The 25,314-nt window shown below is 46.8% G+C and overlaps 3 protein-coding genes across 3 annotated transcripts; 1 reads left to right on the forward strand and 2 right to left on the reverse strand.

Moving 5' to 3' along the window:
• Positions 1-732: 732 nt before the first annotated feature.
• LOC129586993 (mucin-2-like) lies at positions 733-2,319 on the reverse strand. The gene is made up of 3 exons (XM_055480569.1): positions 1,751-2,319; positions 1,405-1,687; positions 733-1,325 (listed from the first exon to the last, which is right to left on the reverse strand). Exons 1-3 carry the CDS (start codon positions 2,317-2,319, stop codon positions 957-959), a joined length of 1,221 nt encoding a protein of 406 aa, XP_055336544.1. The 3' UTR covers positions 733-956.
• A 41-nt stretch (positions 2,320-2,360) lies between these two features.
• Positions 2,361-12,122, reverse strand: LOC129586992 (mucin-2-like). The gene is made up of 7 exons (XM_055480567.1): positions 11,999-12,122; positions 11,800-11,928; positions 11,286-11,498; positions 11,119-11,223; positions 10,873-11,058; positions 3,619-10,817; positions 2,361-3,104 (listed from the first exon to the last, which is right to left on the reverse strand). Exons 1-7 carry the CDS (start codon positions 12,051-12,053, stop codon positions 2,361-2,363), a joined length of 8,631 nt encoding a protein of 2,876 aa, XP_055336542.1. The 5' UTR covers positions 12,054-12,122.
• A 9,411-nt stretch (positions 12,123-21,533) lies between these two features.
• On the forward strand, positions 21,534-22,886 carry LOC129586999 (visual pigment-like receptor peropsin). The gene is made up of 2 exons (XM_055480575.1): positions 21,534-22,092; positions 22,462-22,886. Exons 1-2 carry the CDS (start codon positions 21,534-21,536, stop codon positions 22,884-22,886), a joined length of 984 nt encoding a protein of 327 aa, XP_055336550.1.
• The last annotated feature ends 2,428 nt before the right edge of the window (positions 22,887-25,314 follow it).

Raw genomic sequence — 25,314 nt, forward strand, 5'->3', positions numbered from 1 at the left:
GCTAATGGTACCGATTAGTAAGTGGGCATACACTTAATTTTGCCAGTACGTGTACAACCATGGAATACGTACAGATATATCTGTGAACCCGCCATACCAGGGAAACCGCAATGCGTAACCAGTTGCAAGGGGAGCCGGAACGTCTATCATTTACATCATATACTCGTAGCATTTTTGTCATTCTGCGCATTAATCGTCGCAAACAATCCATCTGCCGAACAAAGCAGCTAAAATGATGACTACCGGAGAAACACTTCTGGTTGCCCAGTTTAGAGAATTGGATATTAACGCAAAGTAAGCTTCGAGTAATGCAGCGATGAACTGGTTGACCTTACCACGTGTAGTTTTTGTTATTTAACAGTTAAATTAATACCATAAAAGCCATTTTGAGAATACTTTTGTAATAGCATAAAGCCATTTTTTTAACGCACTGAAAGCGCTGAGGCACAAGCGTATTTAATACTGTACATGTATGTGTTTTGTCCGAATCTGCAGCCAGCCAAACGCCCTAATAAATAAGTAAGGTTTTGCCGTGTACAGAGTATTGTGGGTTCCGTTGTGCTTGCACTAGAAGTATCTGTAATTTGTTCTTAAACGGTGACACTATATTTTTATTTGGAACGATTGTGCTGTGAGAAGATGCACGTGCCAGATTTAATAGGTAACTGGTTTATCCATTCCGGCAGAGTTATAATGAATTTTTTTTATTGTTTTTACTATGCTGCTGAATTACGCCCCGTAAACATATTCGCATTGGCAAATAAACTGCGCAATAGTAGCGTAATTAAAATATTACTGAACAATGCAAAATATGTGTATTATACATGTTATCACGAATTATTACTGTACAGAAAACACCTGTACATAAATTTACAGAAATCTTATGTGCAATCCTATGTAAAACCTATGTGCACTCGTTGAGCAAAACCGGGATCACGGTTCAAGTTAAAAAAAAATTATCTCCTGTCAAAAAGCGATCTACGGCGTGGCCTTGTCGGACGTCCCGAAGGCGTCACCGGAGGCGGGGTCGTCGGTTTCGGTGGTAGCGTCCAACACAGCGTCGTGCCGCTCAACGGCGCCGGGGTGGTCGGGGACTCGGGGTAGCCCGGCGTGGTGGCGCGCTTCGGAGGCAGTGTCCAGCAGATCCTCGTCGGCGTCGTGGTCACCCGCAGGCGGCTGACGGTAGTCGCCGCTGGCGGTGGTGTGGGCGGTGGGATCGTGATCGTCGGTTCGGTCTCGGTGGCGCCGATCAGCTCGGTGTAGAGTCGAGAGCGGGTGCTTGGGGCCAAGGTCACCACTGGACGGGTAGGTGGTTGGGTACGAGGCTATGTCGACAAAGAAGCTTTTAGGATACTCCTGAACGACGACTTGTGATTGTCACCCTACGGGAAATAAATCAGTTACCTTAGTAGGGATATCCGTAACGACCTCTGGGGTCACGGTTTCCGGCGGCGGGGATTGTTGCGTCGTGGTGCTTGGGCTCTTGGTGCGTGGAGGCAATGTCCAGCACAAGACAGGCGGTTGGGTCGCTGGGGACCATGGCATGGTGGTCGTTCGGATGAAGACCTTCTGTGTGGTGGTGGCGATCGCGGGCGGTTGCGTCGGTTTGCCCGGTGTGGTTTCCTCAAGGTACTCCGTGGTGGTAGTTTGCAGTTCGGGTACTGTTGATGCTTCGGTAAGTACAGACCTAACGGGAAGAAAACAACCTAGTTAATCCATAGGGCTTTTGACATGTATTCTTGAAGCATACTTGGTAGTTGTCTCTAGTGCTTTTTGGGTCTTTGGTTTGGTAACAATGATAACCGGTTTGCGGGTCGTCGTTAGCGGTACGAGGTTCTTCGTTGTCACTGGAACCGGAGTGTCCGTCACCGGGACCTCGGTGGTGGTCTTGATGCGAGGTGGTAATGTCCAGCAGAGTTGCGTCAACGGAGTCGTGACCTTTGACGGAATGGTAGTGACTTCCGGAACCTCCGGGGTTGTTTTTTCCTGTTCAGTTGGCGAAGTGGTGATCGGTGGCGTAACCCGCACGGTGGTCACCGGTGGTAATGGGTGTGGTGTGGTCGTTTTAAATCTAAGGCTTGGTGTTGTGGTTACTTTCCAGGGTGTTAGTGGCGGTAATGTCCGTTTCACTGTCGATGTAACTACTGATGCTCGAGTTGTCGTTGCCGCGGCCAATTTTGTTGTGGCTTCCGGTAACGGTGTTTCCGTAACTGCTGGTTCCGTTGCCGGGATAGTAACGGGTGGCGCCTCGGTAGTGACGACTTCCGAGGGAGTTGTGGTGGCATCTGTTTTCTTAGGCGGGATCGTCCAGCACAGCATGGGTGTAGTGGTTGGTAACGGTGCTTCCGTGGTGGTTATGATCAGTTTTGGAGTGCTCGTTTTCGGTGGCGTGGTTGTCGTTGTTGACGCTTTGGCGGCATCGTCCAGCAAATTTTAATCGGTGGCGTGGTAACGGCTTTAGGAATTGTTGTCGTTGCTCCTAGTAACGGCGTCGTTACAACTCTCGCTGCTGTTGTTATCACCGGTGCCTTTCTTGTGGTCGTCAATGCTGGTTTTGGCGTCCAGACAAACTTGGTAGCTAACGTAGCCGGCGCTGTAGTCGTCGTCTCTTCCTCGACCGGAGTAGTTGTTTCCATAATCGGGGTTGTCGTCCTCTCGCGCCAACCAAGTGTCGTTGTAACTGCCTTCCATGGCGTCCATGGTTTCTTCGTGGTTACGACCTCCTTGGCTTTCGTGGTACCCGGCGCTTGGGTGGTTGTTTTCGGCGGAACCGTCCAGCAGATCATGGGCGTGGTGCTCTCTTCTTCCGTTCGCGGGGTGCTGGTCACGAAGACCTTGGGAAGGGTTGTGCGGGTGGGTGACGGCGTTGTGGCCGCGTGCGGGGGCAGGGTCCAGCAGATGCGGGTGGTGGCGGTGGATGCCACCGGTTTCGGGGTAGTAATAGTGACGGCTGTGGCTGTAGTTTCTACGGTTTCGGTGGTGGTAATGATGGGTACTTCAGTGGTTACTCTCTCGGTGATTGTGGTTTCTTTGTAACCGGGAGTTGTGGTGCGCAGTTTCCATGGTGTCCATGGTGGCAGTGTCTTTGCCCGCGTGGTTGGAATCTAATGGAAAGAAGCGCTTTTTGGTAAGTATTAAAGATTGAATTTGACAAATTAGTATACGAGTACTGTAAAACATGTACAGCGCGATAGGCTAAGATTTTGGAGCATGAGTAAAAACTCTAAAGGCTTTTGACCATTAAAAACTTTCGTCGACATTTCGGCATTGACACTGGTGAAATGCTGCTTAGTCGCAGCTACTTTGACTGCCTTTGAAATGACAGACTATTTAAACTTGGCAACTATTCTGTTTATACTTGATTATTCTACAAAGGTTACGTTTTCACCAGCCAAATACAGTGCTAAAACTAAATCTATATTTATCGAAAACTTTAAATGCAATTCGTACGACATGTACGACCCGTACGTGCGACTAAGCTGCCATTGACTGGAGCCCTTTTGCCGCTCAGCCCTTTTGCGTTTTCACTTCGTCATTGCTGGCTAAATACGGTTGTTGACCTCCTGTTAACACTGATTAATTTTTCTGTGCGGTTTTTTTCCGCGCCTGGTTGCTTACCGTGGACGCGGCGGTCACCGGCGGCTTTTCCTTTACAACAGTCGACGCTGTCGTCAGTGGTCGCGCCGTTGTCATCTTCGCGGTCCGTGGCGGCAGCGTCCAGCAGAGAACCGACGGTACCGTTGCTGGCGTTGGCGGGGAAGGCTGTTCCGTTGTTGTACGGATAAACACCTTCGGAGTCGTCGTCCTGGGCGGGAGCGTCCCTCTTGCCTGGGTAGTTACTTCAGGAATTTCCGTCGTTGTTATTGTCTCCGCTTCACTGGTGGTTGTCATAACTTTTCCAGGGGTGGTCGTCTGCGTTTTGGTGGGGGTTGTCCGTGGCGGCAGTGTCCAGCATAATTGGTACGTCGGCGTAGTCGGTTTCACGGTCGCCTTGGTGGTCACCTGGTTCGCCGGGGTGGTAACGGGGATCGGTCTCTTGGTGGTCTTTCCTGCGGTCGTCGTGGTAGTTCTCGCTGGTGTTGTGACTACTTTTGGTGGTAGCGTCCATCTGAAGGTAGGCAAAGTCTTTCTCGTAGTTGCCACCGCTGGTCGGGTGGTCGTAACGCTTGGCGCCTCGGTGGTGGAGGTTTCTGGCGTCTCGGGTGTGGTCGTTTCCACCAAATCTCGAGACGGTACCGTTGTTCTCTCGGTCTGAACGAATTCCGTGGTATCGACGGCCGGAGTTGTTGTGGTTGCCTCGGCGGTTACGGTGACCTTTGGTGGTACTGTCCAGCAGATGACCGGGGTGGTCGACTCTTCGTAAGATTGGGGAGTCGTTGTGATGAAAAATTTCGGGGTTGTGGCGACCGGTCGCGGAGTGGTTCCTGATACCGAGGTTGTCTTGGGAGTTAACGTCCAGCAAATCTTAACCGGCGGGGTTGTTGTGGCAATCGGTATTTTACTGGTTGTGCTTGGGATTATCGCTTCCGTGGTGGTGCCCTCTGGTTTCTCCGTGGTAACGATTTCCGCTTGAGTGGTGGTAACGACTCGTGGCGGCAAAGTCCATGATTTAGTGGTTACTACTTGTTTCGGTGTGGTAGTGAGAAGTGGCTTCCTGGTGGTTATTTCGGTCGCCTCGGTGGTAGTTGTTTCCGGAACTTCGGTAGTGACGATTACCGCTTGAGTGGTGGTAATGACTCGCGGCGGCGGAGTCCATGATTTCGTGGTTACTATCTGTTTCAATGTGGTAGTGACAGGTAACTTACTGGTGGTCGGTTCAGTCGCCTCGGTGGTAGTTGTTTCCGGGACTTCAGTGGTAGCGATTTCCGGCGGCGCGGTCGTCCGAACCTTCGGCAGCGTCCAGCGTGCTGTTGTCGAAACTGGTGGCGGGGTTGCGGTTTTCGGTGGGACTGTCCAACAGATTACCGGGGTGGTTGATTCGGGAACCGGTGACTCGGTTGTCGTAATGAAGAACTTGGGTGTCGTTGCCACAGGCGGAACCCGAGTGGACGGTTTCGGTGTCAATGTCCAGCAGATTTTGGTCGCAGGCGTTACCGTTCTAGACGACTGAGTCGTTGTTGCGGGTGACAATTCGGTGGTTGTGGTTTCTGCTACCACCGGTGTAGTAACTTCCGTTACCGTCGGCGCAGTGGTTACAGATCGAATTGGAGTTACCGTATTCGTCGCTTCAGGAGTGGTCGTTTCAGGGATCTCGGTGGTCACTGCCTCCGTCACCGTGACCTTTGGTGGAGCGGTCGTGAACAATGGTTTAGCTGTTGCTGGTTTTGTAACTGGAGGTAACGTCACCGATGGTTTGGTTGTTGCTCGCGGTGGCAGTGTCCAACACATCACAGGCGGCACGGTGGCAGGTGTGGGTGGCTGCTCCGTTGTGGTTCGAATGAACACCTTGGGAGTTGTTGTTCGTGGCTGTACCGTTGCCTTGAATTGCGTAGTTTTGGTTGCTGGGGGTGGTGGTACTTCCGTCGTAGTCACTACCTCAGCCTCGGTCGTTGTTGCCACTTGCTGTGTGGTGGTGCGAGGTGGTAATGTCCAGCATAACTGGTACGTTGTAGTGCCGATCCGTGCAGCCGTTGTGGTGACTTCGGGTTTCTTGGTGGTAACCAGCGGTTTCACCGTGGCACGCGTCGTTGCGACTGGAGCCACTGTAGTTGAAGGTATTTCCTCGGTGGTCGTGGTAACTTCTTCGGCTTCCGTTGTGGTAGTCCTGGCTGCAGTGGCGGTTGTTACGACTTTCGGTGGCAGCGTCCATTTAGTGGTCACCACTGGGCGGTTCGTCGCGACCGTGGATTTTACGGTCGGGATAGATGGCGCCTCCGTCGTGGTGGTTTCCGCAAGTTCCGGTGTTGTTGTTTCTACGAGTTCCCGCGACGGCACGGTGGTAACAACTGGAGGGGCGGTCGTCACCTTTGGCGGAACTGTCCAGCAAATCACGGGCGTGGTGGTCTCTTCAAGAGGAGTTTCCGGTGTCGTGGTTTCCGTTTCCGACACCGTGGTGACGAAAAACTTGGGGGTAGTTGTAGCAGGCCTGGCTGTTGTGGTTTTTGGTGTGAGCGTCCAGCATATCTTTATTGGCGCCGTGGTTGACAGAACTTTAGGAGCTGTAGTTACAACTGCAACTTCGGTTGTGGTTGTTTCTGGTGCCTCGGTTGTCGTGGTGATCCGTGGTGGTAATGTCGATGGTTTGGACGCTGTTTGCTTCTGTGTCGGTGTAACCGGTGGGATTCTCACTGTGGTGCTTTCTGTTACCTCCGGGGTTGTGGTCTCCGTTACCTCGGTGGTGACCACTTCCGGCGGTCTCGTCGTACGCATTCTTGGTAACGTCCACGGTGGTACCGTTGAGCGAGGAACGGCGGGTGTCGTAGTTACCAACAAGGGTGCTGTTGTCTTTGCGAGTTTCGGAGTGGTGGTGGTAGTTTTAGCCGGAAGCGTCCAGCAAATCATCGGCGTGGTGGTTTCTTCCGATGGTGATTCTGGCGTGGTCGTCTCCGTTTCCGCCACCGTCGTAACGAAAAATTTCGAGGTGGTAGTCGCCGGTTTTGGTGTCGAAGTTTTGGGCGGTAATGTCCAACACATTTTGATCGGTGGTGTTGCCGTGGTCCCTTTGCCTGGTTGCGTGGGCCTTGTCGTAGCTGCTGATGGTATTTCCGTGGCAGTTACCTCCGGAATTTCCGTCGTCGTTGCTTCCTTTAGAGTTGTGGTTGGTAACCGTTGGGGGACCGTCCATCTTACCGTTGTCGCACGTTTAGTTGTCGTGGTAGTTATTTCGGGTTTTTCCGGGGTGGTATTTGTTAGAGTGGTGGTCACCAGTCGCGCCTCGGTGGTCAACACTTCCGCTGGTGTAGTTACGACTGGTGCTTCTGTGGTTACCACTTCTGGCGGTGCAGTCGTGACTTCCGGAACTTCGGTGGTCACGACGCTTGGCAACGTGGTAGTTTCTTCCGGTACTTCCGTAGTTACTATTTCCGTGGGCGTGGTCGTTCGAATCCTGGGCACAGTCGGTGGCAGTGTAACCGACTTCGTTGTACCGATTGGTTTTGCGGTGGTAGCTTTCGGCGGAACGGTCCAGCACATAACCGGAGTGGTGGTACCCTCTTCCACCGGAGTTTCAGGGGTGGTAGTTTCGGATTCGGCGACGGTGGTAACAAAGAACTTCGGTGTGGTAACCGCCGCCGACGGCGTAGTTGTATCCAACGACGGTTTCGGTGTAAGGGTCCAGCAAATCTTAATCGGTGGTTTTGCTGTGGTTACCAGTGGCTGGACGCGTTTGGTGGTGCTGACGGCCGGTACTTCGGTAGTAGTAATTTCTGGTGCCTCGGTGGTCGTAATCTGCTGGGTGGTAGTGATAACGCGGGGCGGAAGTGTCCAGCGTTTGGTGGTCACTACTGGTCTCCCATTGGTTGTGGTAATGGACGGTACGGTGACTTCGGTGGTCACCACTTCCGGTACGGTAGTAGTTACCACCGGAGCTTCTGTGGTTACCACTTCTGAAGGTGTGGTAGTTACTTCTGGTGCCTCGGTTGTCACAACATTGGCTGGCGTGGTCGTTTCTTCAGACACTTCCGTAGTTGTAACCTGCGCGGGCTTGGTAGAGCGAATTCTGGGAACTGTTGATGGCAGTGTAACTGGTGTCGTTGTACCAATCGGTTGCGCGGTGGTGGCTTTCGGAGGAACGGTCCAGCACATAACAGGTGTGGTGGTACCCTCTTCCACCGGGGTTTCGGTAGTCGTGGTCTCGCTTTCGGCTACGGTGGTAATGAAGAACTTAGGTGTGGTAACGGCAGCCGACGGCGTAGTTGTATCCGATGACGGTTTCGGCGTTAGAGTCCAGCAGATCTTAATCGGTGGTGTTGCAGTGCTTACTGGTGGCTGGACGCGCTTGGTGGTGCTGAATGCCGGTGCTTCGGTGGTAGTAATTTCTGGTGACTCCGTGGTCGTAGTTTCTTTTAAGGATGTGGTTACACGGGGTGGAAGTGTCCAGCGTTTGGTGGTCACTACTGGTTTCACCGCCGGTGTAGTGGTAGTGGGCGTTACGGTAACCTCCGGTGTGGTCACTTCCGGGAGCTCCGTGGTTGGCTTCTCCGTAACTGCGGTTGTCCTTCTAACAGTTGACGTTTTAGTGCGGGGTGGCAAAGTCCAACATAAAACCGGTGGCGCTGTTGCCGGTGTGGGTGGTTGCTCGGTCGTCGTGCGGATGAAGATCTTCGCCGCCGTTCCAGCTGGTACCGTTGGTTTTATCGTCGTTTTAGGCGCTAAGGTAGATTTCGCGGTCGTGGTAACCGGCGCTGCAACGGTTGTCGGCGCTTCGGTAGTTGTCTCGGCTTCGGTGGTAGTGCTTTCCGTAGCAGTAACAGTTTCTGCTGGCTGTGTTGCGCGAGTGGTAGTGCGTGGTGGCAGTGTCCAACACAGCTGAAACGTCGGTGTCGTCGTCGGTTGTGGTCGCACCGTTGTTCCCTGCGTTCGTTCGGTTGTCACGACTTCTTCTGTAGTGGTAGTTGGTTTCAGCGGCGGAAGAGTTACGGGTTTCACAGTGGTTACAGATTTTGGTGTCCATCGCGTTGTGGCCGGTGTGGGTCGCGTTGTTACCGCTTTGGCAACCGTGGAAATAACCGGTTTTTCGGTGGTACTGATTTCCGGGATTTCGGTTGTTGTCGTTTCTACTTGCTCACGCGATGGAATTGTGGTGGTTACGGAGGGAACCACCTCAGTGGTTTCAGTTGGTAACGTAGTTGTTTCCACTGCAGGTGTAGCAGTGACCTTTGGTGGGACGGTCCAGCAGATTATCGGGGTGGTGCTTTCTTCTTCAACCGGATTTTCGGTTGTGGTAACGAAAAATTTCGGTGTGGTGGCAACAGGTCCCGGTGTGCTAGCTCCAGCCGTTGGTTTCGGTTTCAAGGTCCAGCAAATCTTGATGGGCGGTGTAGTGGTAACAGGTTGAATTAGTTTGGTGGTACTTTCCACAGGAATTTCCGGTGTGGTAACCTCTGGCTTTTCTGTAGTATAGACTTCTGGTTTCGCTGTCGTAACGATTGACAGGGCCGTAGTAGGGCTTTCTGTCACCTCGGGCGTTGTGGCTTCAGTAACCTCTGGGGTTATCACTTCTGCAGGGGTCGTAGTGCGAATCCGCGGTAATGTCCACGGTACAGCTGTGGTAATGCGGTTCGGTGTAGCTGTTAACATGGTTTTAGTTGTTGTTTCAGCTAGTTTTCTGGTAGTTGTCGTCTTGCCCGGCACCGGTGTCACTGTCTGTTTCGCTTCCGTGGTCGTCGTTTCCGGTGCCTCTGTAGTAACCGCTTCAGTCGGCGAGGTGGTACCATCACGTATTGGTACCGTTTGCTGTCTTGTCGTTACCGCTGGTTTTGTCGTTGTGCTTTCTGTCACTTCTGGCGTTGTCGTTTCCGCAACTTCCGTGGTGACCACTTCCCGGGTTGTGGTGGTACGGATTCTGCGAATGGTAACCGGTAACGTGGCCGTTACACGCTTCGCAGTAGTAGATTTAACTGCGCCTGGTGTGGTCAAATGTTCGATTTTTGGCGTCGTCGTGGTAGTTTTCACCGGTAGCGTCCAGCAAATCATCGGTGTAGTGGTTTCCTCCACCGGAGTTTTAGGTGTTGTAGTTTCTGCTTCGGCCACCGTGGTAACGAAAAACTTCGGCGTTGTCGTAGCTGGTTTCTTCGTTGTGGTCTTTGGTGGCAGCGTCCAGCACATCTTTATCGGCGCTGTTGTGCTTTTTATCGGTGACGGTGGTGTGGTGGTAATTTGTGGGACGACTTCGGTGGTAGTCGTTTCTGGTATCTCTGTGGTTACGATTTCGTTTGCGGTGGTTGTCTGCACTTTTGGTGGCAGTGTCGGTTGAGTTACCGCTTTGCCTGGCGTAGTCGTTGCTTCTGGTGTTTCCGTTGTAACCACCTCATTGCTTGTTGTTGTCTGGATTTTCGGAGGCGGTGTCGGTCGAGTGGCCACTTCGCCTGGAGTAGTCGTTACTTCCGGCACCTCCGTTGTAACGACCTCATTACTTGTTGTTGTCTGAATTCTGGGTGGAAGTGTTGGCTGAGTTACCACTTTGCCCGGCGTAGTCGTTACTTCTGACGCCTCCGTTGTAACCACTTCAGGTTGTGTCGTGGTACGGATGCGTGGCGGTAACGTCCACCGTCCTGTTGTGGTAACTGCACCTAACGGCGTGGTTGTCTCTTCAGCCGATGGGGTGGTCGTTTCGTGTTCCGGTGTGGTCGAAGCTACTGGCGGAGCAGTGCTCCCCTCGCCTTCCGGTGTTGTCGTGCTGGATCGAGGCGGAATAGTCCAGCAAATAACAGGAGCGGTGGTTTCCTCCACCGGCGTTTCCGGCGTCGTGGTCTCGGCCTCGCTGACCGTGGTTACAAAGAATTTGGGAGTGGTAACGGCTGGCTTGGCTGTCGAGGATTTCGGAGACAGTGTCCAGCACATCTTCAGCGGCGGCGTAGTCGTCAACGCCTCGCGCGACGTCGTTACCGCTGGGGCGGTTGTCGCTTCCGATACCTCCGTCGTAGTTGTCACTTCCGGTACCTCCGTCGTTACCAGTTCTCCGGTCGGCGTTGTCGTGGTACCCACCAATGGAACCGTTGTCCTTTGCCGAGGAGCGGTTGTTGTCTTGACCTTTTTGGGCGGTAAGGTCCAGCACAAGGGCGTGTGCCACCCTTCGGTGGTAGTGGTGACGGCCGGAGGTTTGTGGGTAATCGTTACTTCAGTGGTTACCACCGGCGATTCCGTGGTCGTCGTTGTATCTGCAAAAACCAACATTGAAAATCTGCCAGTCAGTTGAGGGTGCTTTTATGGTACCTTCGTATTGGTTAATGGTGATAATTCCCGGAACGTATTTTTGTTTCAGTGTCTTCTCGAACTCGTACCACACTTGAGCGATATCGATGGTGCCGCCTTTATAGGTGATTTTGTACGTGAGAATCTTCCCCGGTAACGGTTTCTCGCTGATGACCGTGATTTCCGGGTTAACGTAGCCGAATCTTCCTGCAGAACGTCATATTGGTTAAAATGCGCTACATCATGTCGGCTGCCTCATCTGCGTACCAAGAATCACTTTCCAAATGGAGAAGATCTGTTGCAGTTTGGCATTACGTTCGTCCTCCGTCGTGTAGCTAACACCGATGGAATCAATGAGACTCTGCACGGAACCTATCCACAAACTCTTCCTTAAAACGACGTAGAGTGATAGAGAGCAATCATAATAAGCGTACCGGCCATCGTGTCGGTCATAGGAATGAGCGTCACGCCCAGAATCGGTTTCACCTGGAACGCCGTCTGGAAACTGATGAGGAGATCGTTGACGCTGATGGTCAACTTGGGCCCGGTGAAGATGATGTGATAGGTCACGGTGATCTTGGTTTGACCCGGCGCCGGGAGTTTGGCGTGAACGAACTCGATGCGGACATCCGTGATATGGAAGCGTTCTGTAATGATTCCAGTACTCAGAGTGGATCTTAACCAAGGAGAGTTCACTGGGCAGCGAAAAACGTTCTTGAAAGCATCAGACAGCCACATGCTAACGTACAGCTGATAGCTTCTTATAAAACGTCAAAAGCTGGTTGTGGATGTTTTACGGATTGGAATGGGATAGTCTCTTAACGCCGCATTTAGAAGCTACAATCTCAGGATGACCGGTTGCAGAAACAAAGAAAACTACCTAGTTTTATATGGCTAATAGCTTTTAATAAAAGGTCACCACTGCTAAGTGTTCGGATAAGAATTTACCGAGAACGGATTTCCAGATGATGAGGATAGCCTCCAGCAGTCGATCGCGCTCGGTCTCCGTCGTATAGCTTAGGACGATGTTGTCGGTAATGGTCTGCGTCGCCATGGTTGTTTTAACAATGGTGTTGCCTAAAGAAACCCGCTGTTTATTATAGCATACAGCTTTGCAGGATGCGCGAATAGAAGACGAGTAACTGACTGCTGAATGCTCCACCGGGAATCAGGGCCACATCGGCGATGGGCGTCTCCTGCATTTTAGCCAGGAACTGTCCGGCCACATCGTTCAGGTTGATCTGGGTGCTCAAACCCGAGAAGATGACATTGTACACCACGATGGACATTGACGGTCGCTCCCGGTTTATCCGAGTCGAGCTCGATGCGGACGTTGACCGCATCTTTGGCCGCTGTTCAGTGCGAAACACCGGTTAATTTGCAAGGCTCCAGAAAACTGATGAGATGGCAAATACATTACTTAATATAGGCTGCCAAACAGCCAGAATTCGTTGCAGTAACGCCGCTCGCTGCCAGTCCGCGGTGTACGTAAGGCTGATGGTGTGGGAGATGGTCTGGACGGCTGTCGATGAGTCGGTAACAGTGTCTTTAACCAGCACCGTCGTGGACGTCGTCGTACTGTCCACATTATCGGTAACTGTGCCAAAATTTGAAAAAAACAACATTCTATCCCGTTTTTCGTAAAAGTGAATTCTTTTTGCCAACCATATTAGTTTTACTTTGGGAATTTCGCAAACTGTTTTTATGAGAAACGTGAGTATGTATCCTGAATTTTGCAGCTCTTGATACGACAGTTTCGTATTAGAGCAAAAAATGTACTGTATGCTACGAATGTTTACGTATATCAAATTGGCCAGCGTCTGGCTAGTTCAGTACTTTATGTTTGTCGAACATTGTCAGTATAATGTACCTGATGTATCACTTGCGTCAATAGACTTGTCGGTCTCTGTAAATAAACAAACTGCGTTAAATGCGAGTATTAAATGCGACAAGCTCGAACAACGATATACAGTATCTATGACAATTTAATTATCACTGCACATGCTTAAATACTAACTAATGCAATTACTGTGCCGGTAATGGTGTTGATTACTGTAATGCTGTTTAGCGCTAATTATTGTAGTCTGTTTCATTATTATTGTACGAGTATCCGTAATAGTTTTATTGCCACATTGATACCATGTTCAATAATATTTTACGACTGAAACAATTTTCCGTACTTGTACTGTAATCTATTCACTGCGAATTACGTACGCGGTTGACAAGGATTTCCATCGTCATCCACCCATTTCACTGTGCACTTGCTGTTATCGCCCAATGCGCCTAAAATACACAAGCTAAGTACAATGCAGTTTTGGTTAATTGGAGTCAGATTTTATTAATCGGTCAAGAACACTGCAATTAATTTTCCGAATTCACTAAATTTGTACCCGCGACAAACTTCGTTACATAGACATCATAATCATTGAGTTGTTATTGCTTGCCGGATTAATTGTAATTAGGTGCAATTATTAATCAACGGACATTGTATGTCGCTCAGTTCGGCGAGAACAAGAATGTAACGCCCGTTCGCTTTCACTCTCGCCGAGTGCCGGGTAAACGAACTCCACAGAACACAACGAAGGCCGTTACATTGATACATTATTTCTTTTTGCACGGCACGCCCAGACTACGTGTCTTCGGTTTTTATGCATAACAAGGGTAGATTTAATATAATTTATGCTGATTAACATAATTTACGGAAACACCAATATGCGGTGACCAAAGCCCTAACCGCTTTATTATCGATACATTAACAAAGTTCCATGCCAAACGGACACAGTTTACTATTCGTCCAGTCTCGTGATTGTTCAAATAAAATAAAGGGTGAGACTATAGGCACCCCTTTCACCCCCGTTTGCTATAGGCACCCCCTTTTGCACCCTGTTTTACTATAGGCACCCCTTTTCCATTAGATAATTCTCGCACCCCGTTTTTTTCCGCGGACTATAGGCACCCATTTTTAAACTTTTTTCCCAGAAGACTGCCACAATGTTTTGACAGTTGTTTTGTTTCACAAAATATTTTGACGATCTGACATTCTGACATAATTAGGTCACGCATTCAAAAAAGAAAGGTATGTTAGGCACTCCATCCGACAATTGGCCGGTTTGGCTGATCGGCCAGCATAGATCGATGCGCATGGCATCTTCCACGCGCACGACAATATCGCCCTTTTGGATGGGTTGCTCGTTCGCTGGTTTCCGTCCGACGCGTTTTGGGCATCTTAGCAGGATTTCAGTTTCTATAACCTCTGCTAGCCATGCACGGTGGGTGGCAGCTTTTGTGAAAACTGCGTTCTCTGGCCTGTGCCCTTGCACAATTTCACACTGCCAAGCGCAGACCAGTGGCCCGCATTGATTCGTGCCAGGCAACTGGCGCTGCACAACCGGAAGCCTAATGTTCACATCACGCGTTTCGCGTCCATAGAGCATGGATAACTGAAGGAAGATATGCTCCGGAAGCGCGGGGTCCAGGCTGTTGTATACGGTGACGAACGGGTCACCTTGTCGCTTATGTGACAAAACAAAATGATGTGCGCCATACAACACCTGCACGCATCCCATTCCGGCGTCAACTTCGTCCTGAATTCGGGTGTGTGCGACAAAACAAAATTCGACCTTAAAACATAGCAACGGACAATAGGGGGTGCCTATAGCTTTCGCACACGACGGGGTGCAGAGATTAATTAATCGAAAAGGGGGTGCCTATAGTCTAAGTGGGTGCGAAAGGGGGTGCCTATAGATAACGGGGGTGAAAGGGGTGCCTATAGCCATTTCCTAAAATAAATTAGGTTTCAGTCGTTACTATCGTCCGTACTGTCTGTGTTTGTCATGACTAAAATTATTCGGATAACAATGTTACAATGGACATAGTGCAAACTTGCATTTAATCCCCGCAAATGCCAGGGTGGTTTCAGAAATTTATCAACACAACTTAACCCGTTTATTCATTTGAAAACTGATTACTGTCAATTAATACTGAAATGCTTACTAAAAAAACTTGCAAATTCAAAAAAGCCAGCTTCGAAATTCAGAATAAATGAATTCATTAGAAAATCTCAGTAATATGAATTCTGTTAAAATGAACTTTGCAGAGGACAATTGTAATATGTATTAAAATTTACCCTAAATTACGTAGTCGCGGTAAAATAAAATTTATCTAAAAATTCGTAGTCAAACAACCTGCTACGTCCCTGAATAATGCCTACATTCAATGGATACAATGAAATTCAAATAAATGCAAGGGTAATTAGTCAAATCAGTTTGATAATAAGCAGCGCTTACCGCATTCAGACGAATCGAAACTTTCACTTTCGCTGATATCGCTGCTTGAGTTCACACCTTTCACTGATGATCCGCCGGATACACTCGCTGAGCCGCCGGCAAAAGCGCCTGACTTCGAAGAAGCTACAATACGATCACGCTTACTGTACCATGCATAATACTATGTATTAAACAAAATGGTCAACGAATAACTTGGCCGGTTAATAAAGCACACGCACGCTGCAAATCGGTCAAGAACACTTACAACTCGCGCTAGCAGTGACCACTTTGTGGCAGCCTTTTGAAGGCACGCGTTGCGAATCGGATCCTATAAAACCGCCAACAATCGTTGCTTAAACATTCCACAATAAAGGATCATATTATTGTTAGCACCGTAATTATAATATTATGATAAACATAATTATGTTTAATCCAAACTTGCCATCTGAAAGCGCCGATAAAACTGAACGATATTCTCCAGATAACAACAACAAAGAGATCAACAACTGCACACCCAAGGCGGTGCTGTGGTGACATCCCACCATGGTCATCCGTGCATGGAGATGCATGCGGAAAAAATGAAAAAAGTAAACAATGAGGCGGAAATTCTTTATATGACACGCCGCCGCCCTTCACATAATCCTTTAATTCAGATTATTCATGTTGCTGTAATCAACTACGCCTTTACATGTAATCTGACAATAGGCTAATTACAGCAACTATTCTAGTAAAAAGCGGCCAAAATTTCGATGTCGTGGAGGTCGTTTAGCAATTTTTTTGCCTGAGTAATGTGTATCGAACAGGCATCGGACAGTCGCTGTTGGTTAAGTGCACAGGCCTGATTTCAGGTGCGACAATGAGCTTGACCTTTGTCAGTATGCACGGAGAATGGGCCGTTAAACGGTGAATGTTGTGCAAGGTCGAATGGCCGTCGTAGCCGGCGGGGGACGGTGGTACATATTGACATTTTACAGACATTGAAATATCATTAATTACGTGCTTCTCTCGGCGTATAAAAAAGGTCTGAGCCGTTTTATTTTGTAATTCAACATTAGTAATTTGTTCGACAGGCCGAAGAAATCTAAGAAGTTCCGAAACTTTCAGGGTACCGGTGATGGATACTTTTTGTAAACTCCATTATTTAATAGAACTATAGCGCAAATCTTATGTAGATCAATCGATTGACATTTAGATATTGCAACTGGGTTATTAGTATTATTTCAGTCCTTTTTTATTATATTTTTTAAATCAACCATAAACTCTTTGAAAAAAGAGAAATTTTCTGTATGAAGAACCTATTTTATTTATTTCGGTAGTGTGTAATGTATCATACGGTGAGTTCGCTTTAGTTTGCGATATAAGTGACTGAATGTGATATGGTTTTGCCTTACGGCGCTTTTGTCTGCTTCGTTCGCCTTGCCGTCTGCTCGTTACAGACTGACTGCCTTTTGCTACAGTAGACTGCATACGTTATGACTCTGCAAATACCTATATAGTTGTTATCGTTAAATTAAATTTCTTCTCTTCCAAAAATGCAGCGGCTGACCTTTTAAATTTTCTAACAAATGTTTATTATTAAAATAATTATACTGTAGGCGCAATAGATAAAAAATCTGAAAACTGCAATGTTTTTCGCGGTTAAGTGCCAGTTTGTGGTCAAATAAGTCTTCCGTGACCTTCAAACATCCTAACACACAGAGCTGACACTAGCGCGCAGGACAAAAGGATAATAAATTCTTGCTATAAAAACTCTACAATCCAGTTTCTACTGTCAGCCTAGAAACCAGTTGCCATCCGAGCGCGTTGCGACCGGTGTTGGGTTGTCCAGCATCTGGAGCTGGCGCAGGATCGCGATGGGTCCGAGCGGGGTATGATAGTAGCGCGGCAACGCTGGCGGATTCTGCAGTGCTGTGGAAGCACAATTGTGATTCGTCACACAAGGCGCTGGGTTACCCTTGTGCACTGAAAACAATGTCCGGGCGTGCCTTCCGGCAGAGAGTAATTCATTTTCTTCACGGGTAAAGTGCTGAGCCAGTTTGAAGTAGAACGGAAATATCCCTTTGTAGATGTAGCGCGGAACCGGTAGCGCGGTGTTTCCTGCAACCATAATAAGCAAAAGAACGAGCAGCATGTTGCATATACTCGTACTGTGGGCACCCGAATTAGCAGTCCAATATCACACTTAGAGTGCAACGATGTGCTAATCTTATCTGTGCTAATATAGTGTAACTCTGTTAGTAAGCACTCTAAATAAATTTCGTAAAATTTTGTAGAAATATGCCGTAAAATTTAGCCGGTAACATAAAAACGTAGTACTTGTAGCAAAAAAGTATACATGAAATGCATCACCACTGCGACACGTGTACTGCAATCTGCCTTTATATCCTCGCCACTTAGTGTACAAATTGCGATCATTAGGTACACATTACGCATACTAGGTATTGTAGATTCTATAAAACTATTGATCGATGTGACCGTATAATTCTTCACATGAGCATGTTCATAACTGGATACAGAGGTTTCTCAATAAAATAAGACGATGTCTCGATAGCTGATAACAATACTGGGATTTCCTGGAGACCCCAAATGTCGAACACACCCGCATCGTTGCAAGTGCATTCCTGCTGGACCGTTAATAACTGACCGTTCGATTTTACACATTTCACTCACTATATAATCACATTTTACACGTTGTATACCGTTCGATTTACGCATTCGTACGCTACAATTACTTTTGTAGTAAAACTGCGTTGCAGAGCAAACCTAAACCTGCACCCCAAAATTCCCTTAACGGATTCCATTTCAAAATGGTTGATATTAGCCAAAATTACCTCTAATTAGTTTTTAAAACCTAATGATACAGCGTTCTTAGAAAAGCAGTTGTCGTTGTTCATCCCTAGGGGAAATTTTTACCAAGTGCTACCGATATACAGACCTCTGTACGTGCTGCAAAATTTCAGCTTCAATACAATTAAGGAAAGTGGCCTGGTACATGGTCCCAAAGTCGTGTACATGCACAAAATCTTTCAGTTCCGCGCACTTCCGAACCCGTTTTCTCTTGTTTTATGACATTCTGTAGCCAGATGATTTGTATACACGGGCGTGAAAACCGTTTGTGCGCGCAACATCCGGCTCGGGAGTACTTCCGAGCCGGATGTTGCGCGCCATAACTAGTTATGGCTCTAAGAAAATTACACAAAGTTTAAATGCGGTCAGGTGAACCAAAAGTCTTAATATGGACTGATCTTCTCAGATAATGCACGTAACCACGAAGAACGTTTTTACACCGATGACCGATCCACTGTTCTATCATGCTTTTCAAGTTTTAAAATGAATTTCAAAAATTTTAAAATTCATTTTAAAATTTGAAAAAAATCATGGGCGTCTGGATCGGTGTAAAAACGACCTTCATGGCCATGTGCATTCACGTGCAAAATTTGAAGGAGATCGGCATAATAAGGCTTTTGGTTCGCTTGAATGCATTTAAACTTTTTGGAGTTTCCTAACAGCCGTAAATCCCGAACCGGATGTTGCGTGCACAAACGGTTTTCACGCTGGCTACAAAATGTTTAAAAAATTATCTGGTTACAAAATATCATAAATCAAAGCAAAAAGGTGTTTGGAGGTGCGCGAAAGTGAAAGTTTTCGTACATGTACACGAATTGTTACCATGAACCGGGCCACTTCCCTAAGGAAAGTGGCCCGGTACATAGTGTCAAAAATGGGATACATCAAACATACACTAAAAATTTCGCTTGTGCGCACTCCGAATTACAATTTTGTAATACTTTATGTCATTCTAAAGCTAAATGATTTGTATACATTGTTCTGAAAACCGTATGCGCGCGCAAGATCCGGTTGCCGAGATATAGTCCATTAAAATGGGTGAAAAGTTAAATGCATTGTTGTTACCAAAAGTCTTGTTACCAAAGTACGAATTGTTGCCAAAGTACCCGATCTTCTTGAAACTTTGGTGCAAAAGACACATGGTCACAAAGTCGAAAGTGAACCAATACCGGACCCATAGCATTTTTTTCCGATTTTAAAATGAATTTCAAAAATTTTAAAATTTATTTTTAATTTATGGGAAAGTGCTATGGACCTGAAATTGGTTCACTTTCGGCTTTGTGGCCATGTGTCTTTTGCAGCAAAGTTTCAAGAAGATCGGGTATTAACCAGACTTTTGGTACAAACAATGCATTTAAACTTTTCGCCCATTATAGAACACCTTATCTCGGCAAACGGATGTTGCGCGCGCATACGGTTTCCAGAACAATGTATGCGAATCATTTAGCTTTAGAATGACATAAAGTATTACAAAATAGTCATTCAGAGAGTGCGCGCAAGCGAAAATTTTGGTGTATGTATCCCATTTTTGACGCTATGTACCGGGCCATTTCTCTTACCATTTCTCTCTGGTTAATAATGCTAATGTAATGTATAATATGTGTATCATGCGCTGCAAAACGTTTACAAACCAGCAGCTTCTTATATGGGTTTATTAGGCGTTATTTGGAGAAAGTGACTTTACAGTTGCGCTGCAGTGTACACAGGCTTTTTTATCTCATTATGAAAGAGCCGTTTCTCCTCTACGTAGCAATATAGTTTTCCGCATAAGCTACGTTTTTATCAAATGAACGTAACTGAATCCTGCAGACTCGCAAGGCTAAGCTTTAAAAAACAGTTTTAACGGTCAAGTTTGCAACCGGCTTAGTCGGTTGCAAACTTGATCATTTAAACTAATTTAATTTTTAGTTTCAGTTTAAAATAATTCTTAAATTCTTTTTCTGAAGCATAAGAAAATGCCGATAGTGTACCCCTGTACTGCGCAAAACGCTTACAGTGTAAGCTGCTTAGCCGGGTTAGCTCCTCTTTGAAGTTTAAGTGATATAGCGCGTCAGCATCCCAAAAATTAATCGTAAAAGGCGACTGTCAAAACCACTGCTTCTGCAGAGTACGCGCTCCATACGATTTCCATACAGACCAAATACAATTTGAAAATGTAGTAGACGCGGCCTCGACAAAAATAAGTTTTCTTCTTTGTTTTCGGCGAAGAGACATTATTGTCACTTCTTCAGCTTCCTGTCTACACAAGATTTAGACAAGAACAACAGAAGAAGTGTTTCCGGCTGGGAAGTGACGCACCTGTTGTCTCGTGTTAAGTAGTATCACGATCAGGCGTCATAAATAGCGCGTTGTGTACGAAGTAAGTGCGCAATTGCGCAGACTGAAATGCGCAATCGCCGGCAGCACCTGAGTCCTGACCGTTGCTGACAAATTTGTCCTGAATCTTTTACTTCCCTGATAAAGTTACTATTATGCTCTTTACTTTTGCACTGCCATAGTAGTACGCAGTTAAGTGTGGAGAACGTTGCATATTTTAGGTGCATCATAATTCGTTGCATTAATTTCTCAAAGATTACATACATTACATATGCTACTGATTACTGTGTTACATGCTCGGGCTTGTCCAGGCATCACAATTTTTGGACGAATAATTGCATGTCTTTGATTTTTTGCCATTGAGAAATTTTACACTTACCTTAATTCTTTTTCTAAACACCAACCGAGATCCTTGGTAACGCAGCTCATCCGCCGATATCAGCTGACATTTTCCGCGCACAGGCGACTTAATCTTCAGCAGCTGGATAGGTGCTAAGCAAAAGTAACTGGTACTGTTGCAAGGATTACATCGCTTTCTACTGAGTATACCTTAATTCTCAACACATCCATACAGTTTTATTGGTGGAAATTTTAGTTTTTATAATAACGGCTGAATGTCAAAAGATCTCTGATTCTCAGCCGACCGTTTTAACCAACAGGAAATTCTGTTTTCAAATTCCACCTTTTCCTGTGCTAATCGCAGGACGCAAAGCTGTACGAACCTGGTAGCGATTCACGCAGTATCTCCTGGGAGTTTTCGAGGAGTTGCAATACTGGAAATCCACAGTCCCGTTGATCGGAATACTGCTTTTTCCAAATAGAAAACAACGTTACCGTCAGTTACGTAAGCTTATTCTTTAACACGGTTAAAACGGTTCCGGGGACGCACAAAAAATTTACCCAGGAGACGAAGAGTTACCGCTTATACCCTTGATGCAATTCAGTCCTATTTTACCTGCGCCTTAATCCAGCGGTAGCATTAATCTAATTGGCTTAAAAGGTTTGATCAAAAGCCGATCGCTGTTATCCGAAACAGCTTAGTATGCAAATACATTGAACATATAAAATCTGTTTTGCGCCTAGACGTACCGTTGCAGCTGTTATCTGTACAGTTGTGGTCCTAGTTATGTTCTATGACGTGATGCATTGCGCTTTAAATAATTTATTAGCAAACCGGGAAAAGTCACATTGACGGTTGTGTGTATTATTCCTGTTGTACTATTTGCACTGCCTTACGGATTTAAAACATTCACCATGATGGACGGAAAGATGACCAATCTATCCGGATATCTCAACGCATCTGCATACTATTTAAACGAAACCGCGATGCTGGGTACAACAAACGCCAGCAACACCACTGGAGATAAACTGACAACTTCTTGGTTGATGGGCACATCCACTACCACACTGCTGACCAACTGCGGCGTGCTCCTGCTATTCCTGCGCGACAAATCCCTGCGCACGCCCTTCAACGTGTACATCATAGCGCTGCTGGCCACCAATGTCGTCTACACCGGCACCACCGCGACATTGAAAATCCTCCAATACTCGCACGGCGCCTGGTGGATGGGGATTCCCGCCTGCACCATGAACCTGTACTTCGTGTACATCTTTGGCTCATACGCCGTTCATCTTCATCTGCTGATCACTTTGAACCGCACCTGGGCCTTGTTCTGGCCGGTGTCCTACCGTAACCGCCATTCGACAACGATGGCTGTATGTCTGTGTGTGGGAATGTTCCTGTATCTCAATGCTCTGGTTGTGCCGGGTCTGGTCATCGATGCGCTGCACTATCGTGTTCCCGTGGAAATAGGTAATTGTATAGTTGAAATCAAATTCGAAAGGTCTCCAGTTTTAAGCGCCGAAGCAATTTTATTAGCCAAATCTAGCACAAATTTGAGTAATTGACCATGCAAAAATTTGAAACAAAAACATTATTTTTTTAAAAATAACTGTATAATCTAGCTATTAAATCATAAATAACAATAAAAAACAAAGGTCTGGTGAACAACAACTGATGAAATGTTATGGCTAAGCAGAAAACCGCTTTTCCGGAAGAAAGCTTCTTCTGGGACGTTTCTGGAAGAAAGTAATGCAATATATTGTGTCAATCTCAAATTTAACTGTATTATCTATTATTGCGAAAATGGATATACCGTGCATGCTTGAATTTCAACCTTAGGTTGCTGGGTGAATCTAAAACAGCAGTTCACATGGGCAACTTTCGTCAACTTCTGGGTGTACGATGCACCAAAAGTCTACATTGCCGTATGCTATCCATTCTTGCTTCACCGGCAGTTACGACGGCGACGTATGGCGGCTGTTGCTCGCAAAGCGGGAACAACCGCCGGGTCATCGCAGCCACCTGGAACCTCCATTCAGCCGCTGTCATCCAATCAGGTGGTTCCGTCCAATCAACCACAACAGCCGGCCAACAATGCCCCGCCTACCGCTCGACCAACAGCCGGCAGTTCGCGCTCTTTCGTTGTACTGACGCTGTTCACCGTCAGTGTGGTGGTCTGCTGGCTGCCGAGCACGGTCTACTATGATCTCACCCGCTATATTTCACCTGAGAAGATGGCGACCTTTTTAAGATTGCCGGCATGATGTACGCACTGCAGGCCCTGGTTGATCCCGTGTTTGCGTGTTTCAGCTTCAAGATGGTGTATGATTATATTGCGTACCTGCGCCACCAATGGGCAGCTGGGCGTGGCAATAAATAAGAAGATGCTTACGCTGGTTTTTGAAAGCAATAGTACGGCAACTAAGTACAACTGCCCTACATGCCCTGAGGTTTGTGGATTGCTGAAACGTGCGGAGTAATGCCACACTGGAATGTCATCAGAGTAGTCTGATTCGTTCAAAACTCTCCTATGTTTTTAGAATATCCGTTGTCGCGGTCTGTTTTCTCCTTTGCCAGGTATTTAATAATTATATCATTGCGGGATTTTCGGTTATTTTCTGCCATTCTCGCGGGCAGTCGGAAAACGATTTTTATCCTAATGTAAATTATTCACGAGTTTCTAGCGATTTATTAATTTCGCTCGATATTTCGTAACGCGAAATTTTCTTTATGTGCGCCTGTTTGATTATAAGATTAGCCTTGCGATGCGTCTGTTTTGCTCTCACTTGGCCGTGCTACAAGTACTAGTACTTTGCTACATATTAGCGACACTTATGTAATCATTCCTCATGTGATTACTTGCACAACAAAGCTGTAACATCCGTAGGGAATAACCTAGCGCTCCGCGCCGGTGCACTTAAATCAGTGTTGCTTGAAATAGTGACATGTTGAAAACTCCAAGAAGATCGCATCACTGAGCAGGGCCATGTTATCAGAAATGACTTTAGAAGAGAAGCTCATAATAAGGGCACTTAAGTTTATTTGAATTTGCAATTGTGCGGCGGCAGATAACACTCTGATGCCGCTATGTACGTCCTTTTTTTACAGCATCCTGAATCCCTGGACAGAAAGATTTCTCAGCTCAAATTAAACAAGAATTCCTCAAATGTGTACACTGTAAGCAGCAGATAAAACTAAGAAGAACAGTATAATATGTATGTACAACAGCCTATATTTAACTTTGAGGTACATACTTGGACCATTTATCCTGTTGCAAATTGCAACCAAATCAAGCACGCATTAGGCCAGCGCAAACAGCAAAAATAAAGGTCAAACCACGCAATGGGTAATCAGACGGTCGTGTAATACCCAGGAATAGTTTCTTTAATGTGCGCCAATGATCTGATTGTTTTCGTTTCCCCGATTGACAAGACCGTCGCCAGCGCAAGTATAATTGCTTTTCAAATCGTTTATGATTCCATAGTTGCTTCTGTAAGCGTAAACTTGCGGGGATCAGTAATTTGCCCCAATCATCAGATACAAAGATGTGCCTTGCATTCAACGTTTTGTGAGCCCAGTACCAACACTTTCCCAAAGAAACTATATATGGTTAATCAAGCAAATAACCTTAGCAGAAACGATATTTACGGGAGTTCTACTTAGTGCACCTCAAGTGTTCCTTTATCTGATTGACGCGGGTTGTTATAGCGACCTTTTCTGGCATTTTCGCACATTTTAGGAATCATTATGTAATTATATTTGCCTATTAAATGTACTCACGGGATCAGGCTGCACCACTATCAGACCGAGCGCTGCCTTGTCCCAACCGGGCACCGCACACGTTGCGTCGAACATGCGAGCAGCGTCCGCGACTTTTTCCGTGAAACAAACTCTGTGGTGCAGTTTTACCAAGCAGGTACACTAAAATTTTCTATTGATAGCCAGAGAGGAAATGCGGCGTCTGCTTCCGATACAGTCGACAAAACCAGAGTGGACAACTTAACATAGTGCAATTTCTTCGAGCTTTGTTTTCCTAGTAACACAGTCTCTCTGTGCTCCGATGATTGTGTAAAAATCTTCATTAATTAGGGTGAGCTACTGCGCATAAAAATTATAAGTTTAACCCTTGACAATCTTTAATTTTTTCGGTAGCAAGCGGCCTGGCGTTAGGTTCTGGTGAATGAATTTGAGTGGATTCTGGACGAAGGAAAAATATTTCCCGGAAACCGCAATTGTGTAGTAATTTATTTGTTGGATACTGCCTCCTGTTTTCAACTGACTAGCTTTCTCTGACGAACAAGACAGCTCACCGGATGACTTTGCGAGATCCATAATTGCCGGTAGGCATTTTCCACCGCACTTGTAATTTCCTGCGTGGTGAACATTAGCACTGGCTAATGACGCTGCCATTTACCAAAATGCCTCCTTGGTTACCCGTTACGATGCCGCAACGGTGCAAGATGCCCTATAATTTCATTGATTTATCGCTGCCAGAAGCCGAAGGCATTTTTAATGATGTCCATAGCATTTTATTCACCATCAGAATTTTGGCTTTCTTTGAGAATTGCGGTGTGCTGAACTAGCCTCGACTTAGTTATGAACGGAGATAATGCCAACCTATCGAATTACAATGTACATCAAGCGTTATTCAATGAGACTCTAAATGGAAAAAATTTCACCAGTAACGTTTTT

Source organism: Paramacrobiotus metropolitanus, unplaced genomic scaffold (assembly GCF_019649055.1).
Source record: "Paramacrobiotus metropolitanus isolate TYO unplaced genomic scaffold, Prichtersi_v1.0 Parri_scaffold0000023, whole genome shotgun sequence".
NCBI classification, from domain to species: Eukaryota; Metazoa; Tardigrada; class Eutardigrada; order Parachela; family Macrobiotidae; genus Paramacrobiotus; species Paramacrobiotus metropolitanus.